Here is a 20,999-nt window from a genome sequence, read left to right as displayed (position 1 = left end):
TACATTTTTATAAATTAAATTTCATATTATAAAAACATTTTCTTGATAGTGTCTGTCTCTAATGATGACGAACCTCGGCTGTACTTTGTTGCTATCATCGTGCAGCGTGATTCGTACTTACGAGGGTTGTAGAAACATGGATGGTTAAATATAGATATATTGTAGAACAGTTGATTGTTTTGAAAACTATTTGCTTGACCTTGTAATGACGTAACAGGTCACGGTGGAATAGTTCCGCTCCACTCGAATAGCATAACTCCAGAGATGGCTGCTGCAGTGTTTTGTTAATCCAAGTCGGTGCGATTGTATTGGGACGTTCATGATGTTATTACAACGCTGTGGGGTGTAATTCCCGACATTATGAATGAGGTGTGCGTGATAATTCGTGATTTGCGGAATTGGCCAATCTCTAGTACTGTACTGTGGTGGTTCCGATATATTACACCAGGGGCTGGATTCTAACTTGCGCAGCTCATGCATGGCTCCGCATGGAATTACAAGCGGGGAAGAGCTCCTATTAACTTTTAAACAAGGGCGTTCTCTATTGCTCTATTAATATATGCATTCTTCTGCAGTCTATGTATTTTCAAAACCACCGTATAAATTTGTATCAGCGTAGCTTTTCTGCTCGTAATATACAGTATGTTGTGTTCATATTCGGAAATTTATGTAATTACAAGCTGGTGTTCCCTGCTTCACTGTGGTGTATTTAACGTCATTGAATATTTTATTGTACGTTGACTGGGAGGAAACTAAAGAGGTTTTGAATACCAAGTCAGAATACAAATCTGAAACAAGGTAGATCATTTCAATTACCGGTACTTAAGATGTGTGCTCTTCCGGGGTTGTAGTATATAGGCCTGTCTGTTGTCTGTTAGGTCATCAGCCCAGAGCCTGGTTGGATCCTCAAATAGCACCACCAAAGGCTATGCAGTTACAACAAAACCACAAAAACCAATGGGAGCACCAAAATGAGGCGTACTAGGCAAGATGAGGAGTGAGATAGTTTGCCATTGCTTTCCTCACTGGAGCAGGCAGTACTATTGTACCACGACTGATCCTATGAGCAACACCTTTCATAACATACAGATGCACTTGTCCTGCTCCGAATGTCATTACTCACGCCCGTCTGTGAGCGGGGGCGGTAGAATATCACCCACGATATCCCCTGCCTGTCGTAAGAAGCGACTAAAAGGGGCTTCAGTGGCTCTGAACTTTAGAGCGTGGGTAGGCGATCACGGGGTTCTTAGCTAAAAGTCCTGACGTTTTTTTCACGTGTGCAAGGCTCCTCACTTTCGTCTATCCTATCCAACCTCCCTTGGCTAACTCTTGTTCTTTTCCGACCCCTACGGTATTAGGTGTGCGAATCCTAGGGAATCTTTCATTTCCACGCCCTTTGTGGCCCTTATATTTCTTTGGTCGATACCTTCATTTTTTGAAGTGTCAGACCCCTTCCATTTCTCTCTCTGATTAGTGTTATATAGAGGATGGTTGCCCAGTTGTACTTCTTCTTAAAACGATAATCACCACCACCACCACCTGTAATTACTCATCACAATCCATATCCCACCAGCTTCCATATTGTCACAGCCATGGATGAGACTGGGACTTAGGTGGAGGTTACACTTTGCTCTGACCTGTGCCAAGTGAAATTGAACCAAGGAGCAGCAAAGCTAAGGCATTGAGTTCGCAGGTGCGATAATCGGTATTCCGTAAAAAAAGAGGTCGACCCCCGGGCGAAACTATCTTTACATTGATCTGTTTTAAGACAAAGATTGCTGCACGGGAGTAAACACTGAGTGGACTTACAATATCTTACTGATATGCTAGAATTAAAGATATGAAAGTAGTGAACCGAGAGAGTTGGCCGTGCGATTAGGGTCGCGCAAATGTGAGCTTTCATTCGGGAGATAGTGGATTCGAACCCCGCTGTCGGCAGCCCTCAAGGTGGTTTTCCATGGTTTTTTCATTTTCACATCAGACAAATGCTGGGGCTGTACCTTGATTAAGGCCACGGCCGCTTCCTTCCCACTCCTTGCCCTTTCTTATCCTATCGTTGCCATAAGACATGTTTGTGTCTGTGCAACGTACACCAAAAAAAGTAGTGAGAATGCCTGCTGGTACAGACCGGTGGGAACAATGGCAGGAGGATACTCTGAATGAGGAGGTAAATGTTGAATTAGGAATAAATTCAATGGATGGAGCCATACGCATGGCCTTATTTCGTTGCTGGGGTCGTGTGAGGTGAATGGAGGAGGGTAGGATACCTAGGAGAATAATTGACTTGGTCATAGAATGTAAGAGCTGTAGTGCGAGACCAAGGCGATGATGATTAGACTCAGTTTTTAATGATTTAATGATGAAAGGTGTGGAATTAAACGAGGCCTCAGAGCTTGCTGAGTGAACGCTGAAAGGAATAAAAGTCTATAATAAAGTATGTATGTAGTTTTCATTTTGTGTTTTAAATACTTCTCTAATCATTAAAAAGCCTTCTCTTTTTATTCTGCTCTTGTTCACTCTCAGTTTATAACAGTTGCAATGTTAAAATACTCATGTTATTGGCTTTACGTCCCACTAACTTTCCACAAATCTTTACGGTGTTTGAAGACGCCAAGGTGCTGGAATTTTGTCCCGCAGGAATTCTTTTACGTGCCAGTAAATCTACCGACACGGGGCTGACGTATTTGAGGACCTTCAAATACCACCGGGCGGAACCAGGATCGAACCTGCGAAGTTGGTATCAACCTCAACCTCTGAGCCACTCAACCCGACTAAATATTTAAATTTGTGTAACCAATATACGTCATGGACAAGAAAATTGCCCTTGTTTTTCTTGAGGAAAGGGGAAGCACGCTGGGGAGGGGGAGATAATCTGCGCATTCTGAAGAGAAAGACTTGGAAAAAAAGTATTTTCTACATGTTTCGACATCCTGAGGAGGGAGGAATCAAACCAACGTCCGGGTGAACACCTTTATCGCCTCAGCTAGGACAGACCGTAACTGTGCATTCTAGTCGCATCATCGTGATCTTAGAGTTTTGTTCTCCACGTTATAAGGATTACGTTTTTTTACGGCACTCTTTCTACAGCTTCGGTGCATTATTTTTAAAATTGCCAAAAAAGATATCCAAGGGCCTAAATATGGGAATTAATTGGTGTATTCGGATGTAGGCTAGACAGGGTTCTGATATTTCACTACGGAAACTTGTTTGTGTTCGGTAGATCAGTTTAGAATTGCATAGAGAACAAAGAAACTGGCTTTCAATGTAGAGAGAGAGAGAGAGAGAAAGGAAGAATATAATTACGGAATGTAGATTCCAAACTTTATTGGGTATTTTTTTTTTTCTTGCGTGTAACCGAAGACGTGAAGTCATTCCCCAGGCTTTTTCTAATTTTCGCGACGGGGTGAGTTGGTCTTGCGGTTAGGGCTACACAGCTGTGATTTAGCGTCCGGGAGATAGTGGGTTCGAATCTGACTGTCGGCAGTCCTGAGATGGTTTTCCGTGGTTTCCCATTTTCACCTTAAGGCCACGGCCGCCTCCCCCTCCACACTGCTAGGCGTTTCCTATCCCATCCTCGCTATAAGACGTATCTGTGTCGGTGCAACATAAAACAAACTGTATAATAATAATAAGAAGAAGAAGAAGAAGAAGAAGAAGAAGAAGAATATCGGGAAGGGGAAAGGAAAGTACGGTAGTTACTAAAATTGTAATAGTGCGGACTCTAAATTAGACTATAAAACGCCCTCAGTAGCTTGGTATTATTTTTATTTTATTTAACCACTTACCTAATAGTCCTGCCGCTAGGACAAAGTATCCGTCATTTTTCAGTATATACCTCTATCATCACTAGGCCTACTAAGAGGTTATAAAAGTCATTGCCTAATAAAACAAGAGAATCACATCAGTGCGTGGGGATTTAAAAAGAAAGTCATTAACAGAAGGAACTAAGGGGGGAAAAAGTGAACTAGTACGCAACACTCGGTATTATTGACCATACGAATGGTTTCTCGGAATGAATATTGAATCCCGGATGGCAGCTACCGCTATATTTTTCAGTAGATGTTTTTCTAAGCCTAGTGTAGTCCAGAACTGCGACTAATAATAAGAGAATAAATATTCATATTAAATATTAATGTAACGGCCGGCTTCTTGGTGAATATAAAATACATTTTATTAGCCTGTACTAATGAGAGGATAATCGAATACTTTTAATAATCGAATAACCTCTATCCGATTATTATAATCGAATAAATCTCGAATAACTTTTACCCCATTAATCAAATAATCGAATAAACAATCGAATGGAAATATTTACTATTCGATTGCCTCAGTGATTCGAATGGAGTTTCGGATGAATAATCGAAAATCAATCGAAGAACAATCGAAAAATTATCGAATAGAAAACAGTATTCACTATTCCTTTACTTCAATCATTCGAATGGAGTTTCGAATGTATAATCGAACAATTATCGAATGGAAAAAATATTCACTATTTGATTGCCTCATTAATTCGAATGAATGGTCGAAAAATAATCCAATGAAATGAAATAACCGAATAAACGATTATTTTGTATTCGATTATCCCATCACTAGCCTTGTACAGTAGGTCGTGGTCGAATTCACTCTATAATGTCGTCGTTGCGCCTGCGAAAACCGTTGATGGAAAAATACTGACCCGCAACACATACCTCCTTGAGGACGACCCTTTTTGAAGTTCATCGCACATTATTGAACCTTATATCTTAGAACATTACAGGCAAAGTTTTACGATGAAATATTTCACATAGCGGTTTTCACAGGCGCGACCACGATACATATACTCATTGCACTAGAGCATCTTAACATACGTAAGTACAGTAGTTTTCTTTAAAGCTTCGCTCTAGAAAATTGATGAGTCTCACGACCGAAAATCATTTCCATTCTTCCAAATAGGAATGGGCTGAAAATGTTGTAAATCTTCTAGATTCGATCTCGAACCTTTCCTTTTATAGATTGTATGAAAACTGTTGTGTTAAGGAGACGAACATGCGAAAAGTATATTTTTAAATAAAGACTATATAGGTAGACATCTAAGTTTATGTGATACTGCGCGATCTTTGTAAACTGAATCTGCGTGCTTTCGCAACTTTTTTATTCTAGAATTCTGTAATATTAGAATATAATTTAGCCATTCTAACATTCACATCTGTATCTCTTTGTAAAACCTCCATTTGTAATGCTATAATCGTGACTGTTCTTGTGCATAATTTGCTTAATTTATTTTAATGGTCTTCCTGTTCGTCTGAGTTACATTGTGTGTTCTCATACATTCATAAAAGCCGTATAAATGTTTACACGTTTGGTATAAAATATTCTACCATCTGGAAGGTCGTTCTAACGTGTTTTAATGTAAATAATGTAATTAAATGTGTTATTCGGATTTTTGAATTTCGTTATTACTTTCAGAGTGTAATTGTGTGAAAGATGATGCAGTCCGAGCCTACTTTTAAGATAAATTTCCGCGTGTTCACGTTTATATTTTGTGTCTGTCACGTTGGTTTATATGAAATCATTTATGGACTATTGCAGTTATTCCTTCGAAATGCAGGATTCAATCTTATGCGCTGTTTTCATAGAACTAAAGTACGGTCATGGGAGCACAAAAGTAGCCCAAAGAGAGTCTCAGTGATCAGAAAGTGGTGTTCTTTTTTAAGCAAGAAGTTTATATTTTATTAATGGAACAGTGCGTTTTGTCACTAAGAAAATAAAAGATAAGTTTTAAATTTGTATTTTATTCCGAATCTTGTTAAGAAAATATATTCTATCTCAATTCTTTATCGGGTGTCGATATGTGAGAATTCGCTAATTGCTGTCCTTTGAGATTATCACTTTCCATGATCGGTCACACATAGCCTATCCTTTGTAAACCACTTGTTTGATCTATCAGTTGTCAGCTGTGATTACGAAGTGAATCTCTTTGCCATATTAATTTCCACCCGGTTTTAAATATTCGTAGGCTGCTTATTATCCGAGTTCGATACAGGACTTCATTGTTGGCACAACTTCGTAACTTCATTCACAGCGGAATTATGTCGCTTTCCCCTCAATAGCCTCGTGGTTCGAATTTCACGTATAACTGGAGATCTCATATCTATGATGTCGATATCAACAGTCGCATAATACAACAGCAACTTAGTTTTCTTATGTTTGTGTCCAATTTCTTCTTTTGCTTTTCTGAGTGGTTTTGAATGGAAGTGGTTTGCGTAAGTCACAGTGTGTCTTAGGAAGTAAAAGAATCGATTTTGTTCAAGACTAAGGTACTAGTTCTGAAGAGAATATGTTAATAGAATCTTAACTCAACAAGAACGTATGGTAATTTATATCGCACTTGTATTTTGCTTTCTAAAGGTATGGGTTTTTTTTTTTGGTAGCTGTCTATTCCTTTTTTTCGATTTCAGAGTGTCAAACGAAGTGATCGCTGTTGATTGTACAGCCCTGTTACTGGCTCTATTGCTTCTAACCATTATCATGTAACAAAGGGAGGTGAGCGCCTATTCATCTTTATCATTGTTCACGCATTCACTGTACGAGAGCATGGGTGGGCGTTACGGAGCAGGTTCATTGTGCGTCACAAGGACCATAATTCACTTACCTGCAGTGATCTACTAACAAACACTGACTTGAACTATCTTGTAATCTGCAGTAGCCTTTAAGATAAAAAAATTCAAATTTACCTTTTTTTATTCTATTGCAGACTTTATTTCGTACGTCCCTTTATCTGTATAATTAAAAAAAATATGAAAACTTAAGTCATTCAGTCCGGCCATTCTATCCGGTCGATTTCCTTCATTTTTTTAACTGAAAGGTATTCGTGCACAGATTTGTCATCAGGTAGTATAAATCACTTAACTTCCACCTTCCTCAAATTATTCGGTTTTTCATTTTTTGTCACTTTGAAATAATTCATATCTTTGGTTCTAATTGAGGTATAGAGTTCGCTTTGGCCTAAGAACACTCAATGGATCAACCTCTTTCATTTCAGCTCTTAACTATTCAAATTGGTTGAGTGTGAGGAAAGTTATGAGTGCACATTCAATTTGACGTCTCATTTATTCATTTTTTCTCATTGAAGCAATCATATCTTTCGTTCTAATAAAGGTACGCAGTTCGTTTAGGTCTAAAAAAAACTCAGTAGATCAAGCGCTTTCTTTTGAGGTAATAACTACTTAAATTGTTAAAAGTTACGAGTACATTTGTCTCCATGACGAAGATTTTTGAAGGACTTTTTAACAGCTCAACTCGTAGTGTTGGTCCAAGGAACGTTTAATTCAATTTCTTTGTGTGATGCATTTTCAAATGTTCTGTTGACATAATATTGCATTCTATTACCACGGCAGATCATGTGCTTTCTTTCATTAACTCGAAACTTTGCAAATCAAATGCATCCGTGAGGATAGTAACGAACAATACCATACTTTGCACATTGCGGGCGGAGCCAGCGAGAAACTGCTAGTTTCTTTTAAATTGTAGTATTCAGGAAAGCGAAAACTCGGCGTTTGAAATATATGGATGGGGGAAGAGCTTCTATGTAAGTTCACTACAATCGTGGAGTTATTTTAAAGAGCTATTCCCTTCTCGCACATATGAACCGAGACATTATGGACGAATATAGAAGAAATTACTTTCCGGTCTTGTTGATCGTAGTCGAAAACTGCTCTCGGCATTTTCAAGGGGTCCACTTTCACCGAAGATCAGTAGTGGCAAGTAGTAGTCAATACCTGGCTCAGGTGAGTAAGACGATTGAGCGCTTGCCTTCTGCGCTGAACTTGGAGGCTTCGGTCTTTGCTCAGTCCAGTGTTACTTGAAGGTGCTCAGATACGCCAGAAGAAGAGGATAGTTACCCAGCTGAACTTCTTACAGCCATAATCACCACCGACACAACTACCCCGTAAGAGAACTCCTGCGTTAAAATATTCCGGCTCCTCGCCGCCTCCGAAATTCGTAAGAAATTAATGGCACATAACACCAACAAAAGTAGTAGTAGTAGTAGTAGTAGTAGTAGTAGTAAGCATTTGGGAATATATTCAAGAATCTAAACCATTTGTCTCCAAATCATATAGGAATTCAATAATAATCATAATAATAATAAAAATGTTATTTGCTTTACGTCCCGCTAAATACTACTACGGTTTTCGGAGACGCCGATGTACCGGAATTTAGTCCCGCGGGAATTCTTTTACGTGCCAGTAAATCTACCGACACGAGGCTGACGTGTTTGAGCACCTTCAAATACCACCGGAATGAGCCAGGATCGAACCTGCGAAGTTGGGGTCAGAAGGCCAACGCCTCAACCGTCTGAGCCATTCAGCCCGGCATATAGGAATTAGCAAGACTACAAAGCTTACGTGCATCCTTACATAGGATTCTTTGTCTTCAGATTGAGGTAATGTGGTTGTGATCATTACTTTAAATAGAAGTGCAACTGCACAATCATATAATCTGAACGCTAACCCGAGGGGAAAATGGAAGAGGTCTGAACCGTCATAGAATGAGGATTTCGGCAAAAGAAAAGAAAGGCACGAAGGGTTTGAAAATAAAATAGCCTTACGTTTCTCAAACTTAGTGCAATCGGGGTCTGTAGAGAACGAGAGTACACCAAGTGAGGTCGGATAGGGAAGATGAAAGTGAAGAGCCTGACACAAGGAATTGAATAATTGAGTACAGTGCCAGGCTCGACTCAGCTAGGCGCCCCGTGAATACCTATTATTTACATTCTGGAAAACGGGCTCGACTAGGAAGCGGTTATGACAGTATAGGAAGGCAAGTAAGGATGACATAAAATTGTTAAAGTGTAGAAATATTGCGAAGACCGGAATAAAATTAAGTAATTGTATATATAATTGAGACGCTCAGTGAGGATAAGTTGGAACCCGTCACCAACCGTAGTAATGTTACGATAGGGTGATGTTGTACAACAAGATGGAAATAAAAACACAGGAAAACACATGCTAAGATAAGGAATACATGAACAAAGGGTTAAATGCCTACAAAAACAAATTATGAGTAAAAGAAATAATCACCAATATCACCTTAGCACTTACCTCGAGTCCCGTCAAAACATAAACTGGAAGCTGTGAACTCACTCAACCCCCCACCCCCCCAAAAAAGGAAAGGGAAGAAGGAAACTATCATCACAAACAAACAGGCAAAGAAACAAACACTCGTTTAAATTAAATTAAATGAAAATGTGTAAACACTACATAAATACATCAGCCGATGGAGGATAAAAATATATAATATATAAATAATAATATAATCAACAATTGTTATACCTTCAGTAAATTCATTAGAGTAATCATGTAACTTAAATAAAATGTTTTTTCTTAGAATAATTGAAGTAATACTCGAAGAGGAATGAAAATAGAACTCACTTATGTGAAATCCGGATTTCAACACAAATTCAAATAGTCTTCCCTCAAATCTAAGTAGTTGATTTTCTTGTACAGCGACTGCGTGAAATGGTAAGGACAGTCCCTCATTCAGCATTTGGGAAATAGTGTACAGTGGCATTCATATTCGATGACTCAAAATCTAACATAACTGGAGTTCTCTTCCTTGAGTATGGGCTTCACGCCGGAGATGTTCATTAAAAAGAGAGTAACTCTCTTCAGTTTTCCTGATCATAAGACGAAAGGCCAACGAATAAAAACATCACCCCGAAACATTCCATAAATCGTGAAAAGTTGAAGAAATATATGCACTTAAAATGCAATGTTTCTGTTGGTGGAAAAAATTACAATTCTGTCTGCGTTGTTCCTTCCCGCGTAATATACGAGGAATTTTTCTCGTCGCATTGATTGAGAATATGGATTGCCAATTACAAGAGTCAGCAAAGAATTTATATTGGGGGTCGAGTACTATTTTGTTCTTTGTTAACTGTCCGCTTCGGATTATTTCTGTCAGGTTATTTTTCTAATATTTCTTCACTATTAATACGTCTTATAATTTCTCTCGCTGTTCTTAACGGAGGGTCGTTTGGACGTTCGGCAGCTCTTACCTTTACACTGCTGTTACCTTTCTAACTTAAACGTCAGCAGGATTTTCCACATGTAGGAGCTGAGAACTTCCACCTTTCAAAATAACTGTGTTCCGCATAAGTGCGATTGGCGTACTATATTGTTTTACACTTGATTTTTTTTTTTGTACGTCCAGGTTTGTTTCACATTTCACTACTGAAGTTGGGTACCGAGCTCGATAGCTGCAGTAGCTTAAGTGCTGCCAGTATCCAGTATTCGGGAGATAGTGGGTTCGAACCCCACTGTCGGCAGCCCTGAAGATGGTTTTCCGTGGTTTCCCATTTTCACACCAGGCAATTAATTAAGGCCACGGCCGCTTCCTTCCCACTCCTAGCCCTTCCCTGTTCCATCGTCGCCATAAGACCTATCTGTGTCAGTGCGACGTAAAGCAACTTGCAAAAGAAAAGAAAAAAAAAAGTGAAGTTGGTGACGTGTAACTAGTGTCTTGTTCCACCGTATGGTAGCAGCGAACGTTCAGGGGCCAACGAATGCACTCGTCATAGCCATTTCATAACACTGTCAGCGTTAGAGCAGACAGCATGGAAAGCAACCACCAGGAACAGCTCTATACGACGTGGTTGCTATGGAAAGAAGGCGTGACCACTGCAGAAATTCATCGGCGCTTGGTGGCAGTCTGTGGAGAACATGTGCCGTCGCGGAAAACGGTTTACAACTGGGTGGGAGGTTGGAAAACAGGGCGCAGATTGGTGGACAAGGGAACCAGTTCCGGAAGGAATGTGACATTGTCAACACCAGCCAACATTGCCCGAGTCGAACAGGCCATCCAAGGAAACAAATGCATCACATTTTACGGCAATGGAGGCAGCCACGGGAATTAGCCGAAACACCCTGCAGCGGATCGTGCACGGCTACTTAAAGTTGGGGAAGGTGTCATCCACGAGGGTGTCTAGACTCTGGTCTGCAGACGAAAAGCAGAGGCGTGTGGACGTGTGCAGAGAACTTTTGCAACGCCATGATCAGGATCCAGCCGACTTCATGGCTAGGCTTGTGACTCGTGATGAGACATGGCTCCATTACCATGAGCCACAAACGAAACAACAATCGGTGCAATGGAAGCATAGGGGCAGTTCACCGTCAAAGAATTGTGAACAGTGCCATCAGTTGGCAAGCGAATGGCGACAGTGTTCTGGGACACATAGGGAATCATCCTCATTAACCGGCTAGAATTTGGGGCCACGATTAACAGTGCAGCATATATGGCAACCCTTAAGCGCTTACGTCGCGCCATTCAAACTAAGCGGCCAGTAAAATGGGCTAAAGGTGTGCTTCTGCAACATGACAATGCCCGGCCCCACACTAGCCGAGAGACCACCGCTGCCATTGATCAAATGGGATGCACGATGCTGCCACACCCACCATACTCTCTCGATTTGGCACCAAGTGATTATCACCTGTTCGGGAACATGAAGAAACCTCTGCGTGGTCGCCGTTTTTCGGATTTTGCAGAACTGGACACAGGTGTCAAGACATGGGTACGCAGCACTCCGAAAGAATGGTTTCAGGAAAGTCTGGAGAGCCTGATACATCGATGGCAAAAGTGCATGCAGTTCAAAGGAGATTATATTGAGAAGGTGGATGTAACAACTGATGTGTAATGTACTTAATTTGGGTAGAAAAAATAAAGTGTAAAACAATATAGTACGCCGTTCGTATTTGTAACTCATCTTTTCTTACATGTTTGCTGTTCGCACACCTCCAGTATAACATTTCCCCATTTATACTTGTAGAATGTAAGTGATATACATAATCGTTAACTTTTTTTCTGTGATGTACTTAAGTCATCGAACATGAACATTTTGAAATGGATTGTTAATTAACAGCTTTGCTGTATTAAAAGTATCGACTTGAAGATTTTGAAAAAAGAAAAGACACCTCATGTTAGTCAGGCCAACGGCAAACACTACATACAGTAGTAAGTAATTCCTAACCTTCAAAATGTAATACACCGCAAGTGTCATTTGAAATAAATGTCACCTTTAAGTAAAATGCTGTAGATAAGAGCACAAAAATAATATATATACATGCAGTGACTATTTCTGCGTGGGGACATTCTCATTTGGATTTCATGCTTCGTGGACATTCTGGTTATGGATATTTATATTGTGTACTTTTTGAGACGGATATTTAAACCTGAAAGCATAATCATACACTTTGCGATTCGTAAAATTCATGGGATTTTCAGTTTCGAATTCGAATTCCTGATGGACAACGGTCAGTAGTGAAAATGAATCGGAGGTCTATTTAAAAGCGAGTGACTCCGGTTTTGTTTTGTTAATTCCTCTGTATGAGAATAAGAACCTCTTGATGATCAGCGTGTGTATATATGAAGACCTGGGACTAGCAATGGCGTGATATCGCCAACGAACACAGACTTCAGTTCTGTGCTCGCTGGTCATCGCAGTGTTTGTTTGGTGTGGTAGGGGAAGCGGTTAGGAAAGAATTACAGTTCATGTAAGTGCCGGGATTTAAGTAGCTTCTCAGCACGTCTGAATAATTTGTTCGACAACAGTGAATAAAATACTAGGCCATGGTAGTTGAAAACCATATATATAACTATTTCGGTATTTCTCACAAAGCCTCAGAATTTTAAAATTATTCTTCATTTCTTTTTTTCTTTTCCGAAGTGTTTGCACACTTTTATGTTGCAGAAAATGTTGTCCAGTGCTATCGTATCGCTCTGTAGTAATCCACTTATCTACTGCAATTTATATAAAGGTGAAATTTCTTTCGAATGACACTTGCGCTATTACATTTTGAAGGTTGGTTATTACTATATAGTGTTTACCGTTGTCCTACCTAACATGAAGTGTCTTTGGATGAATATGGAAGGCGCTTCCTAAGAGGCTTTACCATCCCTTGTTCTCATTATGACGTCCCCAATTTCAATTATAGTCCTTGATCAGCATCCACTCTCATTGCGAACTTCACTAATTGCTTTGTACTTCAAGTGTAAGATCCATAATTCTGCGTATTAGAGGAGCCTCGGGGCTGATCAAACAAGTAAATTGGGCGAGAGATATTAAGGTACAAGAATCTCGCCAACTGGACATACATACTTAAATACCATGCGAGTTGGCCGTGCGGTTTGGGTCGCGGAGCTATGAACTTGCATTCGGGAGATGGCGTGTTCGGATCCAACAGTCAGCGTCGGTAGCCCTGAAGATGATTTTCCGTGGTTTCCCATTTTCACACTAGGCAGATGTTGGGGCTGTGCTTCAATACGGCCGCTACCATCCCAGACCTATCACTTTCCCATCCTTGCGTCGCCAAAAATCTTTGTGTTAGCGCGATGACCACTGTCTGTCTGTCTGTCTGTCTGTTAGGTCATCAGCCCGGAGGCTGGTTGGATCCTCAACTAGCATCACCAAAGGCTATGCAGTTATAGGGAAACCACAACAACCAATGGCAGTACCAAAATGAGGCGTACTAGGCAAGATGAGGAGTGAGGTAGTTTGCCATTGCTTTCCTCACTGGGCCAGACAGTGCTATTGTAGCACAACTAACCCTATGAGCAACACCTTTCATGACACTCAGACACACTGGTTGTGCTCTGAATGTCATTAATCAGCACCACCCATACCCCAGCAGCTTCCATATTGTCACAGCCATGGATGAGACTGGGACTTCGGTGGAAGCTACACTTCGCTCTGGCCTGTGCCAAGAGATGGATGCAAAAGTACTGCATCCATCAAGAAATGACAGCAGGCAGGCGATGACCACTAGCAAAGAAAAATAAATAAATACATACATACATACATACATACATACAAATCTCACAAAATGTAGCTTTCTAGTAACCTGACCAGGTATTAATTTCCTCTAGTTCTACTTCTTTTATTACATTGCAACATTTCCACTTCATTTTTTAGAGTACCTGTTAGTACCGTCGTAATTATTTGCAACTAGAAGTAATTTAATTGCAGCGCATTATCGTAAAAAAATGTAAGGATTTTATTGAATACTTCACTAAAAGTTTTCTTTTCCTTTAAATATCATGGAGAATATCAGAAGAACTAATAACTATATGCACAGCATGTATACATTTTCGAGTGTATAAAACGCGTAATTTTTTTCTGGATTAGGTTATTGAATTACGTGAAGATAGTCATTTTTCATGTAGAACGGTTTTGTAATGTTTCGCACCTGTTATATTTTATGGTCATAATGATGTGTTAACCAGTCCGACTCGTTGGCTGAATGGTCAGCGTACTGGCCTTCGGTTCTAGGGTCCCGGGTCGCTTGTGATTAATTCTTCTGGCTCGGGGACTGGGTGTATGTGTCCGTCCCAACACTCTTCTCATCCTATTCAGACAACATACTACACTACCAACCACCACAGAAACACGCAATAGCGATTACATCCCTCCATACAGGGTTGGCGTTAGGAAGGGCATCCGGCCGTAAAACAGGGCCAAATCCACATGTGCGACGCAGTTCGCACCCGTGACCCCACAGGTGTGGGAAAAAGCGGTAGAAAAAAGAAGAAGAATGATGTGTTAACCACATTGCATCTTATATATCGCCAGCATTTAGTTTCCGTCAAGTCTGAAGTTCTTGATTCTTCTTCATACTGAAAGAAGTGTATGTCGAAACATAGCCTATTCTGATTTAAACACGCACACTCTCTCTCTCTCTCTCTGCTTAGTTTACTTCTTTTACACACCATAGGATCCTAACGAGATATAAGGAAAGATTAGAACTGGAAAGGGATGTAATCATTTTTAATGAATTTCTTAACATGGACACATCAAGATTTCTGAATATCTCTGAAGCATTTGCATGTCGTTTGGTTAGAATATGCAAAGTGGAATCAAAGAGAGAGATAATGGTCTTGGAAATACAATATCTCTTGTTCCTCTCCTAATTCATATTAAGGATGGAGGTACAGTATTTGCTGATGACCAAATCGTATTGCAGGATACTGAAGACAGACCTCAACGATCAATACATTCACTTATTATTCTTCCACCGCTTTTTCCGCACGTATAGGATTCGGGTGCGAACTGTGCCGCACACGTGGATTTTGCCCTGTTTTACGGCCGAATACCCTTCCTTACGCCAACCCTATGTGGAAGGATGTGATCATTATTGCGCGTTTCTCTGATAGTTGACAGTTGGCAGAAAGGAGACGAGCTGCTCAACTAAGTGGTATGTTCCGAGCTGTCAGTGGAGAGATGGAGTGGAATGACGTCAGTAGATTAATATGTTTCAGTGATGTCTTTAAAAGTAGGAAAGATCACAATATGAAGATCATTTAAGAAAAGCCTAGGAAACAACAGATAGGGAATCTGCCACCTGGGCGACTGCCCTAAATGCAGATCAGTATTGATTGATTGATTGATTGAGTGAGTGATTGATTGATTGATTGATTGATTGATTGATTGATTGATTGATTGATTGATTGATTGATTGATTGATTGATTGATTGATTGATTGATTGATAGTGTAGTATGTGGTATGGAGAGGAGAGTGTTGGGACTAACACAAACAGCTAGTCCCCGAACCAGAAAAATTAATCACACAAAATTAAAATCCCCGACCCGGCCGAGAATCGAACCCGGGATCTTGTGAACCGAAGGCCTCAATTCTGACCATTCAGCCAAGGAGTCGGGCATTCAGCGATAGAAAATTTATCTCTATTTCATATCTTTACTGATGATAAAGCTTCACCGATTTCGATATGTGTGGAAGTATTTAACAAACACTCAAAAATAAAACACGAAAAGAAATACTCATGAAAATTGATAATAAAATGGTTGTTCCAATTATAGTAAAAACAAATGCAAATGAGACTTCTTGGGTTAGTAAAATGGTACACCGTAACAGATAAAATAAGAATGAAGACATAAGACGGTCTCCCATTTTTTTTACACCTGGCAAATGCTGGGGCTGTACCTTAATTAAGGTCACGGCCGCTTCCTTCCAACTCCTAGGCCTTTCCTATCCCATCGTCGCCATAAGACCTGTGTCGGTGCGACGTAAAGCCCCTAGCAAAAAAAAAATTTAATTATTTAATAAATTATTTATTTTTTATTTATTTGATAGACTTAAGAGCCTTAACAGTTACAAAATAAGACAGCAAGTACGTACATTCTCACTTCCTGAGGAAGTCTAGAACTGTAAGGAAGATTGGAATAGCCATGTGCTCAAGATTATCCAAAAGTTACCCTCTACTATCACGTCATTCTATTAAGAGATGGGTCAGACATGATGTCGTGAACAGGTAGACGAACCTATCTCTGAAGGTGAAGTAGGAGGAGGGTATTTGTCAGAGAATGAGGAATGCCATTCCAATTTTCGTACTTTTTATCTCAAAATGAGCACACATATTTTTCTTAATTTTGAAATGTCCCTGTTATACAGCTATCTTCGACGAGGAATACTTCTTTTTTTTTTCCTTGCATATACCATATAGATGGTGATTAACCATTGGCAATGAATTACGTAAAATATGTAACCAAATATATTTTTAAAGCGAAACAGGAATACCTAAACAAAGGAAGAAATTATCTGAACATTTCTGACAGATCCTCGCGCGCTGAAGAGCAACCCATCACCTCCCAACAACGGGTATGTGATACTTTTCTTCAAAGTGCTTAAAGCAGGGTACATAGTCTCTCTTCTTTTCAGAATCAACTTATTTGGCCTGTGAACTATTACTCTCTTTTTTAACACATGTCTTCCCTCTGAATAATATGTTTAAGTTTGGAAGTGTTCTGAAACTGTTCTTTCTTGTCTAAAGCAAGAACAATTTATTTTCGTAATTCTTCTTTGCCTTTTCCCCCAACTTATTGAGGTCGGCACTTTGTATGGAAGTGGCATAGTTTTACGACCGAATGTCCTTCACTATTTCGTCCTTCTGTGGTGGTTAGATGTTTGGTGTATGTAGTTGAAAGGAAGTGTATTCAGACGAACACAAACACCCAGTCTTCTATCCTGAGGACTCATCCAAATTCAGGTAAAATCCTAGGCCCGGCCGGGGATCGAACTCGGGGTCCTCTGAAGCGAAGGTTGGCACGCTGGCCATTCAGTCAAGGAGCTGGATATTAATTAAATTTTAAATTAATTACGTATTTTCCCCGGTGATCCTATGCACTTGCATCGGGGACGTATAATGACACACAGGAGTATATGAAGAAACAAAGGAAAGTCGTATTTCCACGGTTCAAACCCCGACCAACGCACGTGGAATATTTGGAATCGCAAGTCACACCCGGATTCAACTTAAAGCTGGAGGTTCCATGGCTGTGGTTTGCTACAGGAACTACAAACTTACTGCTTGAAAGTCGGATTTAAATTCTGTAACACTGTAATTTCCAGACATACGGCGTACATGAGTTCGGTACTTCAGTAAGAAAGTAATGCCGTTTTTAGGTAAGACTAGCCCACCGCCATTTGAGAGGTGTGATGGTCGGTAATGGCAGGTAGGGAACAGTTAATTCTGCTTTAATGGGTCTTGTCGAGGTGGATGATCAAATGTGGAGCCTCGACTTGTCATGCTGACCGCTAACCGCTGTCGTTCTCGAACCGCATGCAGACCTCAACATGCCCAGGGCACGTCTCCGCATTAGGACGTCACATTAGATCGTCAGATTTACCACACAAGTGTATCAAAGCAGATTCATGTTTCGGAGCACGTCCTAGATTCGAGAGACGGAAGTTTTTGCCTTGTTTCATGTAGTATCGGTATTTGAGGTTGAACTTCTTTCAAGTCCAGACGTACGCGACAGTGGTTGAGCAGGAGAGTTGATTAACACGAACACAGGCATGTGAAATGAGGAACAACTATTAATGAAAACGTTCCTATGTAATAACAATATTCACAAACAAAGAGGGGGGAAGAAAGCAGAACAGTAATGGAGCTTGTTTCTCAAGTACATTTTTGAACGAGTCGTATGTACGGAGTTTTCAGTAATGTTGAGTAAACAGAAAAATAGAACTTGATTCATAAAAGAAGTTTTGAAACAATGTTTTATGCACGAAGCTATCAAAAATAATTACAAGTAATAAAGTAAAACTTGCTGTATAGCCAATTGTCCATTTCATGATACGAAATGTGGAAAACTCTAACACCAGATGTGCCGTCTGAACAGTCTCCATTAGGAAGTGTAGTTCTCTGAAGGAATGCCTCCTTTCTGACCTAATTTCTTGGTATAAAACCATCTAACACCTCCAGATTTAACGCCTTAGCAGCCTCCGAAGACTACCAAATCCACGTTTTAAGGGGACTTATATCTAGGAAGAGGAGAATTTTTGGGAGGGCAAAATAGCACCCTGTCCCCCTAAGACCATTTTTGAGGGGGCCGAAAACGTTTTGCCCCCTCCCTGAAGTTGGCGCCATGGGTTGAGCACAACAGAAATTCATCTATCTTCGAGATCGCTTCATGTAAGGAATGCCGGGTTGAGTTGCTCAGACGGCGGAGTGCTGGCTTTCTGAGCTCAAGTTGGTGAGTTCTGTGCCGGCCGGCTCAGTCAGATGGTATTTGGAGGTGTTCAAATGCATTAGCCTCGTGTCGGTAGAATTATCGGCGCGTTCCCACTGTCGGCAGCCCTGAAGATGGTTGTCTGTGGTTTCCCATTTTCACCTCAGGAAAATGCTGGGGCTGTACCTTAATTAAGGCCAGGGTCGCTTCCTTCCCATTCCTAGGCCTTGACTATCCCACCGTCGCTATAAGACCTATCTGTGTCGGTGCGGCGTAAAGCAAATTATATATATATTGGGACGTAAAACAGCTCCCGCGAACAAAATTCCAGCGCCTCGAAAACCGTGAAAGTAGTTAGTAGGACGTAAAACCAATAACATTATTGTTATGCATAACAAAACAATACCTGATTTTAAGCTTATTTTATTTCTCATAATCCACGTGTTATGGCATTGTAATTATTGAACAGGAAGTGAAATTCATTCCTGAACATAAGGCAGGTACCTCATTGCGTCAGTGGAGGTGTGGTAATACTCAGGAACCCTAAAGATAGGTGGATTCGACCCCGTCGTTGACGTCCTTGAAATTATTTTGTCGTTCAATTCTGCGTGCATGCAAGGGTTACAACTCCTTCAAGAATAGTGATTGCTTTGTACTCATCAGTAAATGAAACACCTAGGCGCTAGAACAGATAATATAGACAGTCATCACACATAATGTAAAATCGGAAAATTCTGAGGCTGCTGACCACGGAGTCCTTAAACCCCAAAATGGGACATGGTCAACTCATTTCAGCTCACGTTGTCTTGCATGCAACTTTGGTATGGTTAGAAATATTTTCGTATCTAGCAATACTTGCCTTTTGTCGTCACCTCAGTAAGATATCTTCTTAAGCTCACTGTCGTTAATCGTTTGACATACGTTTCACTGAAAAAAATCACCAAGGAATGCGATTATTTTCATATTATGTTGTAATGTGACAAACAACAGCTAGTTTTAGACTCGTGCCTTTTCACTAATAAGAGTATTTTTTGGGTGTTTCAGGTGTTTCGCTATCAGTAAGAAATTGAAAAAGTTCTTTCCGCTTCACCTTGATGATAAAACAATTCGATTATTATTATTATTATTATTATTATTATTATTATTATTATTATTATTATTATTATTATTATTATTAGCCGAAATAGCGTTCTGTGAACAAGTTGGTTTGTTTTATAAAGGAAACATTGAAAATGTTCTTCGGATAGTAATATTCACATACGAACTATATACTAAAGTAAAGTTACGAAATCGCACAAGACTTACGTTAACATCCACATTACTACATTTCTAATTTAAGTAAAAGTTACACCCGTCATTGTAGGGAAACGAGTTACTGATTTTATTACGGGTTTGTGCCTAAGCGATTAGGAACTTCTGATGCGAATTGTTAAGTACTCTTGTACTTCTTCAGTTATATTCAAATACGGTATATCGGAGTGGATACTTTATTGAGATACCGGTATTCTTATAAATCCATCTTTTCCATACTACACTAGTTTGGCAATCGGCATCAATGCTGTACCGGTGAAGTTTGCCATACCGCCTATCATCGGCGACAGACCCGTGTAAGTATATATAGAATAGAACTTTTTTCTGTGCTCTGCCTTATCAAAAAAGGAAGATGGCCTACCGAATCGTCATGTGAAGAATAAAAGAATGTACCTCATCTTAAAGTTCTAGATGTGTTGTTCTACCCTGACGATGCAAAAAACGGATTGCTTACTTTACACTAAGATATAAAGGGTTTTCCTTGTACCGTATGTACAGGCGCAATGAAAGTGAATTGCACTATTACTGTTCTATGGAACGTTCCTGATAGAAATGAACTAAGCTGCTGCCGTATGTGCAGTGAAGCGGATACTACAACGTGTGCTTGGAATTTGCAGTAAAGGAGATCTGTGCAGGTTTGAGATGGGACTCAGTCAAGTGAAAGAAATTCATCTGGAAATGAAGTACCGTTATTTTATCCCTACTGTCGCTATGTGAAAATAAAATACAATATTGGCCACTGAGATTACTCGTTATAGCTCGAGTAACTGCCGAAATATGTCACGGAAACCCATTTTTTTTTTTTTTTTGTTCTTAAAGTCACAGGTGCTTCCAGAAAATACGAGGACAAATAGTTGCAAGATTCAGTTTCGGCATCATTCGTCATTTGTATACTGCTTGAAATGAAGCAAACTTCTGCGAAGATAGGTGCCTCTTGAAAAATATTACTTAACAATTCAAGATTATTTCAAAATAGATCACAATTTATTATAGGGCCTATTCATTTAACACATGTTCCATTTTCACCTGATGTTTATAACATTTTAATGACCAATTAGTGCGTTGTATCGATCGGTAGCACTCGCCCAGATGAAATATTCCTAAAATATTCCCCTTGAGTGAAGATTGAAATAAGTACTTCGTAGTGTGTTTTCCGTCGGTAGTTTTCGTGGCAAATGAATGTTTCCTT

General features: G+C 39.9%; 1 protein-coding gene across 3 annotated transcripts in view; it reads left to right on the top strand.

Annotated features, from left to right (window-relative positions):
- Nucleotides 1-20,999, top strand: part of LOC136872427 (E3 ubiquitin-protein ligase MIB1) — a 381,779-nt gene that overhangs the window by 142,671 nt on the left and 218,109 nt on the right. Inside the window, exon 11 of one of the 3 annotated variants that reach the window (XM_067146245.2) lies at nt 6,438-6,498. The exons of the other annotated variants lie outside the window; for them this stretch is intronic. Within the exon in view, the coding sequence (XP_067002346.1) occupies nt 6,438-6,464 (27 nt within the window). The 3' untranslated portion in view covers nt 6,465-6,498. Of the gene's footprint in view, nt 1-6,437; nt 6,499-20,999 lie in introns of those variants that run through there. 3 annotated transcript variants of the gene reach the window in all.

This window comes from Anabrus simplex, chromosome 4 (genome assembly GCF_040414725.1).
Source record: "Anabrus simplex isolate iqAnaSimp1 chromosome 4, ASM4041472v1, whole genome shotgun sequence".
Classification (NCBI taxonomy): domain Eukaryota; kingdom Metazoa; phylum Arthropoda; class Insecta; order Orthoptera; family Tettigoniidae; genus Anabrus; species Anabrus simplex.
This window is presented reverse-complemented; position numbering and strand designations above follow the sequence as displayed.